This window comes from Phodopus roborovskii, unplaced genomic scaffold (assembly GCF_943737965.1).
Source record: "Phodopus roborovskii unplaced genomic scaffold, PHOROB, whole genome shotgun sequence".
In the NCBI taxonomy this organism is placed as follows: domain Eukaryota; kingdom Metazoa; phylum Chordata; class Mammalia; order Rodentia; family Cricetidae; genus Phodopus; species Phodopus roborovskii.
The window spans coordinates 15,315,122-15,325,233 of NW_026126480.1; the positions used below are offsets into that span (position 1 = coordinate 15,315,122).

General features: G+C 38.6%; 2 protein-coding genes across 2 annotated transcripts; both read right to left on the reverse strand.

Moving 5' to 3' along the window:
• Positions 1–1,476: 1,476 nt before the first annotated feature.
• LOC127228077 (hemoglobin subunit beta-Y) lies at positions 1,477–3,264 on the reverse strand. Its single transcript, XM_051192514.1, has 3 exons — positions 3,107–3,264; positions 2,760–2,982; positions 1,477–1,656 (listed from the first exon to the last, which is right to left on the reverse strand). Exons 1-3 carry the CDS (start codon positions 3,196–3,198, stop codon positions 1,528–1,530), a joined length of 444 nt encoding a protein of 147 aa, XP_051048471.1. The 5' UTR covers positions 3,199–3,264; the 3' UTR covers positions 1,477–1,527.
• Positions 3,265–5,481: 2,217 nt separating this feature from the next.
• Positions 5,482–6,975, reverse strand: LOC127228076 (hemoglobin subunit epsilon-Y2). Its single transcript, XM_051192513.1, has 3 exons — positions 6,824–6,975; positions 6,487–6,709; positions 5,482–5,739 (listed from the first exon to the last, which is right to left on the reverse strand). The coding sequence occupies exons 1-3, from the start codon at positions 6,913–6,915 to the stop codon at positions 5,611–5,613; spliced, it is 444 nt and encodes a 147-aa protein (XP_051048470.1). The 5' UTR covers positions 6,916–6,975; the 3' UTR covers positions 5,482–5,610.
• Between the last annotated feature and the right edge of the window lie 3,137 nt (positions 6,976–10,112).

Sequence of the window (10,112 nt, forward strand, 5' to 3'; positions counted from 1 at the left end):
GCATCCCAGCTTTGATCATCACCTTGACTGCCTTGTTTCACCTCTTTATTTTAAACTTTTATATCAGTGTGACATCCAGTTCCCAAGAATTTAAACTAATTTTGGATTCATAAGAAGAATATTTTTTTCAATAGTCCCACTTCTTCAGTCAGTTTTCCTGAGACTATTAATTGGTTACTAATCAATTCATTCAGTATTTTTAGTGTAGTAGTAATGGGAATTGAATCTCTGGCATCCCACATTACTCCTTTGCTCCACACTGAGCAGTATCCTCACTAAGTTCTTAGGTTGGCGTTGAACTCACTCTGTAGCTCAGGCAGTCCTTGAAACTGTGACACTTTGTTTAACCTTTTAAGTAGTGGGATGATGAGCAGGCTTCACCAGGTTTCCTGCCCATTATTGTTTTCTACCCAATAAAGTATTGAAATTGAGGTTTTAATAATCAAGGTCCCTGTTGTTTAGTTTTGCCAATATTTTGCCTTTTCAATACCCTCTATTCTTATCAAATTATTAAGATCTACTTCAATGGCTTTAGATTACAGAAATTTTTAGCTTTCATGTATACTTCCCATGTATGAAATCATCATCCCCACCAAACCTGAGAAAGTTCATTTTATATCCTTTATCACCATCTCATTTCTCATTACAGTCTTACAGAAAATTACAGTGAACATTATCTCTTAGATTTGATTCTTCATTGAGTCAATTAACTTTAAAACACAGCCAGCTATAGTGATTTCATTGAAACATTTTCTCAGATGTTCACTGCTCTCTAAAAATTAGTAATTTTTCTTGGAACCAGTTTCAGAGGGTGCCTGATGAAGTCTGCTTAAAGATCCACATTTAGAACCGGAGAGATGATGACTCAATGTTTAAGAGTAAATACTCCTCTCAGAGGAACTGAGTTCAGTTCTCAGCACCCATGGCAGGCAGCTCACTACCACCTGTAACTCCAGTTCCAGTAAGACCAGAGCTCCTGGATTCCATAGACTCTTGCACTCACATGCATAAACCCAAACACAGACAGGCAGAGAGACAAATCATTTCTTAAAATAAAAAATCTTAGCAGATTAATTATCTCAACTTAAGCATTAGATCTGTACAAAGCTTTATCTTAATTAAACAATACATATTACACCCTGCATTTTATCATTTGCCATGATTTTGTTCATCCTCTACCCTAAGTTTTAGTAACTGACATACAATTCCTTCGTCTTTGCTTTCCTATATGAGAATTCTTAACTCTTCACCCTCTCTGACACCACAGAAAACTCCCATATCATCTACCTTCCTCTCCTGAGTTCTGATAAGTTTTCAAAGAAACTTGGGTGTCCTATTGTGCCTCTCCCCTACCATGTACCCATCAACCCTCTTTCTATAACTCAAAAGTAATGAACATATGACTCACGTTACTGAAAAGAATAGGCTTTATTAAGCAGAAGTTATGACTTCAAATTTGAGCACAGTGGTCTTGTGTAGAATGGGGATGAGGAGTACACAGCAGTGCTGGTCATCAGGAAAGGGAGCCTAGTGGTACTGAAGGGACAGAGCATTGGCCACCCCAGCCATCAGCTTCTGCCAGGCAGCTTGCACCTCAGCTGTGAATTCCTTGCCAAGGTGAGAAGAAAGAACAATCACCAACATGTTTCCCAGGAGCTGTAAGAGTAAATACAAAAATGAGAAAAACAGATACAAGAAAGAATTTACTTGGAAAAAATATTTAAGTTGAGTTCCTTGAGGACTCCAATTCCCAACTTCCTATCCACCTAATGAGGTGGTTGGTTCAATTTCAATCTTCAAATGCTCTCCTTGCTCTCATTCAACCTCCTCCTGCCTGCTTCCTCAATCTGCCTCAATCTGACAATTTTTATACATCTCTTGTTCCTTTTCTTATTTGTCAATGGATTGGCTTCATAAATGAAGAATTGCTATGACTATATGTTCACTACAGAGCAAGTTTCCAATAATGAAGAAAATAGACACTCTTTATATTGCTCATTGGGATTGTAAATTTTTTTAGAATGATCATCAAACTGGTAAGAAAAGTCTGTCTGATTTTCTCTCATATCTTTTCTAAAGTGGCAAACATTTAGAGTCCACATAAACAGTGAATTTCTCCTTCTCTAAAACAAAGGGTCAACTCCAATTTTTTTTTCTAGTCCTATATATGGCCTAATTTATTTTTTTTAAGTGTAGGGGATTTGTAACCAACTTCAAAGGCTGGCACTTTTTGTCCTTTTGGTAGACATTGAGTCCCAGGCTTCATTTACCCTGAAATACCATTCTTAACAACTGAGTTGTATACTGAGACACCACATGTCTCTCTAAAAAACTTTTCTGCATATTTACAAATTTATAGAAGTTTCTGAATACAGATATTTTAAGATCTGGACCAGCATAACCAATCATGCTTTTCTTTCTCAATAATTGAATTAATTCATTTATTTTATACACTAACCTCAGTTTCCCCTCCCTCCTTTCCTCACATCCCCTCCCTCCACCATCCCTCTATCTTCCTATCCACTCCTCTATTTCTGTTCAGAAAGGGGCCAGTCCCCATGGATTTCAACAAAACATAACATATCAAGTTTGGGTAGGATTAAGCTCCTCCCCTTGTATTATGGCTGGGCAAGGCAACCCAATATGAAGAATAAGTTCCTAGAAGCAAGCCAAAGCATTAGGAACCAATCATGCTCTTAACTTCAATTCTTTTCCCCATGTTATATTTAAATTTAGCACATGAATTGTTTGACACTGACCTTGAAGTTCTCAGGATCCACATGAAGCTTGTCACAGTGCAGCTCACTCAGATGAGCAAAAGCTTCTTTGAGGTTGTCCATGTTCTGAACTGCCAAGCCTAGGGATGTCAGCACTTTCTTGCCATGGGCTCTGATTCTGGGGTTACCCATGATGGCCGGGGCAGAAGACAGGTTTCCAAATTTGTCAAAGAATCTCTGAGTCCATGGGTAGACGATCAGGAGCCTAAAACGCAGGGCATTAGCAGTTTAAAATCAGAATATATTGAAAACCCCTAAAGGAAGCTTGGCTATTTCTGCCAAGCTCAATTTTCTCTCCATTCCTCCCCTGCCCTGGTCTCAGATCTTACCTTCCCAAGGTTTCTCCTCCAGCTTTTTCCAAGTCCACTTTATTCCATATGCTTGTGATAGCTGCCTTCTCCTCAGCTGTGAAGTGAACCATGGTGTCAAGTCTAGAAGCTTGGAGAGACCGCAGGTGTCTGGGAAGGAGCAAGTGTGTTCAAGTGGCTGAAGGCCTGCCCTTTTATTCTTCACCCTGGACCTTGCACCCCTGACCCCCTCCCCCAGGACTCTGAGGCTATTGGTCAAGGGAGGCTGGGCAACACAGGGTGGGGTCTAGTGGAGCAAGGTCTAGATAGCATTTGCACTAAGATATCTTCAAGTAGGCCCCTTCCCTCCTTTGTGGGGGATGGGGGGGGGGAGACCCTCCTGCTCAAGTTTTCATAGCTTCTACTCTTTCTTCCCTTCTCCTCCAAACAGGAGATTTGCAAGTGTGTTTTTCACACTTTTCCCTTTTTTCTCTATCAGCCAGTATATTAAAGCTGAAGCAACAGCCTTAGCTTGAGGCTCTTTTGAGGCATGGGAATCAGGACCTTGGTAGCAGAAATGTGCCCCATACTCAGAAGTCATGTATGACAAAGAAGTGGTGTGCCAACCTTTGGATGTTTTTTTTTATAATTTGGCTATGATTTCCCTAGTTGCCCATAGCCTCAGGAAAGCAGTTCCTATTACCTTTCAGTTTGTGAATAGGAATAAACACCTGTGGTGTAATAGAGCATGTCTCTTCATTTGCCTTTATCATACTTTGAAACAAAGCAATCTACTGTGTGTAGATGACAGCATTTTCTACCCTGTGAATGCACTGTGTTGTCACCATGCAGTTGTCATCCCCACTGTAAAAAAGTAGCTGTCTGGTGATACAGCATGTGGGTTCAGCCTTCTCTGTCCTCGTGGCAAATTGAGTACTAGAAGGCTGAATGGTTGACATTTCAGATTACTTCAACCAGGCTGTCTTCACAAAATAATGTGTGTTCACAAAATAATCCTGAATTAGAAGGGTATTTCCATACAGTAACAGTCCACATGTGCTGTCACACCTAGGACAGAATTACTCATTAGGAACTTCATTCCTAGTAGTGACTTACACCAGGAGCTTTCAAGTTTCTTCACTCTTCCTATATAGTGGTGAAAGGAATTTTTATTAGTGTGCCAGTATGGAACATACAGTCTGAGAGAAAACCAGCTACATTATCTATTGCATGAGCCATGAGTAAGATGGTAGTCAAATTACCACCTGAGCCCCATTTCTAGTGTAAAACAATGGTGCTAGCTTCCAGAAGCACCTCCTTTCACATATACAAACTTAAATACAGATATACACACTGACTCATAAAACTTAAAATAATAAATCTTTTTAAAAACACTTGAAATTATGATATATTTACAATATATCTCCCTTCTCTTTTCTCCATCCAAACCCTTCTATATATCCTACTTTCTCCCTTTCAAATCTATATCTTCTTTTGTCATTAATTCTTTTGGGTGGGATTGAGACAGTGTTTCTCTATGTAGCCCTAGCTGTTCTGGAGCTAGCTCTTGTAGACCAGGCTGCTCTGGACTCACACAGATCCACCTGCCTCTGCGTCTCGAGTGCTGGGATAAAGGACATGTGCCACCATCACCCTGCTCGTCATTAATTCTTATTGTTTGCATATATGTATAAGTAAGCGTAGCCTTTGTCCCTAATCCAGGAAACTTCTCTTTGCAATAGATGGGGACAACTACAGAAGCCCACAACATATCAAAATGCAGAGTTGTGGAACCCAGTCCCAGGGAATATATTTAAAAAACACTCCCAAAGCTATGGTTCCAAGAAATAATACAGAAATAAGACAAAAGATTGTAAGAGCCAGAGGATCAGGGAGTGTTTTGTGACACATGCTAACATTGGTTAGGGAAAGCCCATGAGACTCAAACACACACAAAGAATTACAGGCAACTAAAGAATGCTGAGAACTGAAGAAATAGTCTTCCCCAGGGAAGAAAATACCAATTGATTATACAATAAATCCTTTTAGGAAGAAAATGTGCATTAAATAATTTTAAATAACAATCCTATCTTAGATCTTGGATCTCTAAAGCTTTTTCTTACTGGAAATGGGATGTGTCATAACCTGCCATGATATGTCACTTGACAACCTTTTCTTCACCCTCTACAGTAACTTTTTATATGTTACAAACCCAAGTCCTTCTCCACTAAATTAGCGTTCTTATCTTTGAGAATTCTTTCCTGTCTTTAGACTCTCTCTGGGTCTCTCCATGGCATCTATTTTCCTCTCTTGAGACCTTCTAGCTTTCAAAAAACTCAGGTATCTTCCTGTGCTTCCCATATCCCACAAACCCGTTAATCATTTTTTATCAGTAAAGTAAATAGACAAGGCAAAACTGACTTTTTGATTACTAGAATGAATGATCTTTATTAAACAAACTGTGTTTTCAAGGACCAGTCCAGTACGCATGAGCAGAAACAGGGCATATGGGACACACGGGATCACTGGACAGCTAGATAGAGGGCTCAGTGGTACTTATGGGACAGAGCAGTGGCCACCCCAGCCACCAGCTTCTGCCAGGCAGCCTGCACCTCAGGTGTGAATTCCTTGCCGAAGTGACTAGCCAAAACAATCACCAGCACGTTACCCAGGAGCTGTTTGAGGAAAGACAAACAGATTGGTGTGTTAAATGAAGGTTCAGAAAAGAATATACATGAAAAACAAAGAAGTATCTTGAGCCTATGCTATAACATCTTCAGCCTCAAACTCTGCATTCAGTCATCTCTGATGAGCATAGATTCATTTATTCTATTGTACTTCTGTCTTCCCCCTCACCACTGCTCTGCATGAATTCTCACACTTTCTCCTCTTCCCAGTATATTCATTTGCTTTTCTTGTTACTTTCTCATGCACCAGTTGTCTAAAATCTGTAAATACAGAATTTCTGTGCTATAAGTGCCCTTAGTGGAGTTTTAAAACCACCCCAAATGTAGAAACAAATTTCCACTTGTCACGATATTCACTTGGGAATGTAGTATATTTCTATAATGTTGATAGAGAAAGTCCATCTTTAAATTGTACCCCAAATCTTTTCTTCAACATCAACCATTATGACCTAGAAAAGTTAAGCTATTTTCCCTCTCCAGATTCCATTTCTTCTTGCACAGATCTGCCATTCTTTCCCATTACTCCCCACAATAAGTACAACAAAAGTCTGTCATGACAAAATCGTCTAAATGCTTGTAAACTAATTTAGGCTTCTTGCAGCCATCCACTGTCATCCTACCTAGACCAATGAATTTTGAGATCTATATTAGCATCAATATCACTCATATTCTCAGCTTCCATTTGTGTCCCCAAGACAAATGCATTATAAATTTGTGAGTTTGCCCTGAACTCACCTTGAAATTCTCAGGATCCACATGTAGCTTGTCACAGTGCAGTTCACTGAGCTTAGCCAAAGCAGACTTGAGGTTGTCTAGGTTTTTAATGGCTTCTCCAAAAGAAGTCAGCACCTTCTTGCCATGGGCTTTGACCCTCGGGTTCCCCATTATGGCAGAAGCAGAGGACAAGTTCCCAAAGCTGTCAAAGAATCTCTGGGTCCATGGGTACACAACAAGAAGCCTGTGGGGGGGGGGAAGTAGACAATAAGGGATCCTGAGAATTCTTGACTTTCCTGCTCATTTGTCCAAGGAACTGTTCACCCTTCTCCCAGATGGGTCAACAACCAACTCTTACCTTCCCAAGGCTTCACCACCAACTTCTTCAACATTCACCTTACTCCACAGGCCATTGATGAGACCCTTTTCCTCAACAGTAAAGTTCACCATGATGTCAGATCTGCGAGCTTGCTGGTGATCACAGGAGTGTCAGAAGCAGGTACATGCTGTTGTTAGAAGTGGTGGCCTTTTATTCTTCACTGACGATATTCTGAGCCTTTGATCTGTACAATGCTTTGAAGCTATTGGTCAGCTTGACCTGTGGTCCTCATGGGTGGAGCCAAATCATGGGAGGGTCAGTAGTAACTGTACACTGAGTTTATGATAATACATTTTAGATATGGGGCCATTTTTTTTCTTTTTGGCTCCGCCTTCAACAAAAACATCTTTTTTTACTTATTGGTTTTTTATTCTGCTCTACCCCTGTGTAAACTTTTAAGGTAATACTAATCTCTTTCATCACATTTTCCAACAAAGGCAGAGAGAGAAGTTTAATTCACTATAGGAAAAAAAACTTAACAATACTTTAACATTTTGGTAAAAATACTTTAACATTTTGGTAAAAAATGGGTACAACGGTAAGAACAAACTCAAAGTTAAAAAAGAATTTGTGCTGTGGACACAGATCATATCTAGTTCTTATTTTGGGAGATGTGGGCGAAAACTATATCTTCTATATATGTGCTACCCCAAGTGAACAAGAATAATATATGGTTGCATGTATCAGATGAATACAGTAACAAAGGATTGACAATGGGACCAAAAGCTCAATTCTAAAATACACTAGGGAGTAACACCACAGAAAAGATGTATACAAATTCACCTTCTGTACTTCTAGACTCCTCTGACAAATCTTCTGTGGACCTTGGCTCCTTTGGAAATATTGCCCTGTGCTCTTTTCTTGTTTATCTCCATATAGACATTTCTTATCTGTGAAATGAAACTAAAATTACATTAAAGTAGGTCTTATGATCCAACAGCAATAGGTGAATTGACACATCAGTTACCTTGAGAAACATTTGGAGATATTCAGTCATCATTATATCCAAAGGTTCTGATCTCCAGTGAGCTTGATTTCTATTCATGTCTTGATATTGCTTGTCAGCTGTTACCTGTTGGACCTGAAGTTAGAAATTTACATTTGTATGTGTTCAAATTGCATCCATGTGCATATGAGATAGCCTCTACACCATCCTATTTAACCTGCATCTGGTAATATAATTATCATTACCCACACTTTATTTAAATGAAGGAACAAATCACAAAGGTGATATAACAATAAGGTAGAACTGATGACTGAGAGGGAGGATGCAGATTTGTGCACAGTTTAGCTTTCCTATCTACAGAAAAGTTCTCATACATTGCCATAATCTAGTGGCCCTTCAGAGTCCCTGCCTCTGGCCAGTTCTGCATGCATTCTATTATTCACCTCCTCTATTGCTCCCTGTGCTCCTAACAGTCCTGAGAGTTTCCCTTCCAGCAGATTACATTTGTTTAGTTTAGTTCTATTTTTCATGCTCCAAGTTTACCTACATGCTTTTCTCTTTGGCTTGCCTTGATGTTTATGGTATCTCCTTATGTGTATAACATAACCATTTCTGACACATGAGAATATATCTAGTTTTCTTTCTAATATTGCAGAGCTTTTATCTAATTTAAAGTCTTCCCAAATTGGCATTATTACAAACTATTGAATCTGATCTTTTCTACCCTCAGTTTTAAACCTACATTATCTTTTGGGTACAGATTCCAACCAATGGCCAATATAGATATGAACTTATCTTTTTCATGACATAGACTAATTGAATAGACTGTTAACTACTAAATAGTGTGCATAAAATTATAAGCATAGGATCGCTAAGAATATCAATGTAGTTACCACACACATATTGAAATAGCTAGATACCTTTGGTGCAATGTTGTATGCACTTCCTCATGAACATATTAGATTTAGTAGTAGATCCATAGTGACCATCGCATCTATTTTATAATGATTAGTGGTAAAGGTAACTGTAATGTCTATAGCATAACATTTTAAAAGTGCTCTATGGGCCCAATTTAAGGTTTCCTTGACTAGAATAGACAAACGAGGAAAATAGAATTCTAGGTTGAGAAATATGTTTCATTATGCAATAATAAGACTAAACAGACAAAAAATAAAACAGCTGTATGCCAGACTGAGTTATACAGCAAGGCCCTTGTCTCAGAAACCCAACTCTGAGAGACTCAAACAATACAGTGTTTGGTCAGCATGTACAAAGCCCAGGAATTGGATTCACTCCTAAGGACTGTCCATGTGTTTCAAAAGAAAGAATCAAATATTTTTATAATTTTATATACTACTAGTATGGGAACTTGAAAAAATGCATTATTTGTTGTAAAATAATCCCTTCAATGCATGTTTTTAAGTGTTATCCAGGAAAAAGAAAAAAAGGTGTCTGTAGTTGTTCTTCACCATAAAAAGTTTTAAAATAGAAAAATATTAATGAAAGTTACTGAACAGGAAAAAGTAGTTTGCAATTCTTACTCAAAGAAACAGTCACTTACTTTTCCTCCTTTGCATGTCTATACTCACATCCATATAACAGTAATAAATGGGACATAAGAATTCTATTAAGTATTGCACTATTGAGGAATGATTTTCAGACTAAGAGCAACAAGTTGGCATCCCCACAGAAAGCCTACACTTTCCCTAGTATCAGTGCAGAAAATGAGGAACAAGCCATGGGCAGCATCAGAAGCTCTTAAAGCAGCAGCCTCACATTTCACAGCAAGCAGAGTTGTATCTCAATCTCAGAGTGACTTCTCTATTCAGTTCAGAGCATAGACACCTGCTTGACTGACTTCCAAGGTTACCCTAAGTAAACCAGGGAAAGATGTGTATGGCTTTTAATTACCCACAGATGTTTTTACTCGGAAGAGGAAATAGGAAACCACAGCCACCCAGTTAGTCTCCAGTTCCTTCAGTTGTGGAACTTGAAGTTCATATTTAACTCTGGTAACCTAGAAAAGTCATAAATGCCCTATTTTCTTCCAAACTGTCACTTGGTTTTTTTGGTTTCTTCAGCATACTTGTATTGTTGTTTGTTTGTTTGTTTGTTTGTTTTTAAACTTGAGTCCTTGAATAAATTAAGTTGCAAAGTTGTCTGTTTTCAGGATTAAAATTCTGGAGAACTCTTGTTTTTTTGTGTGTTGAATAATCTCACCTCTTTCACTCTACAAACCAAGATCAACCTACCAAAACACTCTGACATAGTCAAAAGATAGACACTCTTATTAGGGTGGGTGCTTTTTGTTTTAATTTTCTC

Bases quoted from the DNA above. Each gene is read 5' to 3' on its own strand.
- LOC127228077 (XM_051192514.1), bottom strand. From the start codon at position 3,198: ATGGTTCACTTCACAGCTGAGGAGAAGGCAGCTATCACAAGCATATGG. The intron at 2,983-3,106 runs GTAAGATCTGAG...CCTGCGTTTTAG, and splicing joins GGAGGAGAAACCTTGGGAAG to GCTCCTGATCGTCTACCCAT. The intron at 1,657-2,759 runs GTCAGTGTCAAA...TTACTCTTACAG, and splicing joins TGGATCCTGAGAACTTCAAG to CTCCTGGGAAACATGTTGGT.
- LOC127228076 (XM_051192513.1), bottom strand. From the start codon at position 6,915: ATGGTGAACTTTACTGTTGAGGAAAAGGGTCTCATCAATGGCCTGTGG. The intron at 6,710-6,823 runs GTAAGAGTTGGT...CCCCCCCCACAG, and splicing joins GGTGGTGAAGCCTTGGGAAG to GCTTCTTGTTGTGTACCCAT. The intron at 5,740-6,486 runs GTGAGTTCAGGG...TTCCTCAAACAG, and splicing joins TGGATCCTGAGAATTTCAAG to CTCCTGGGTAACGTGCTGGT.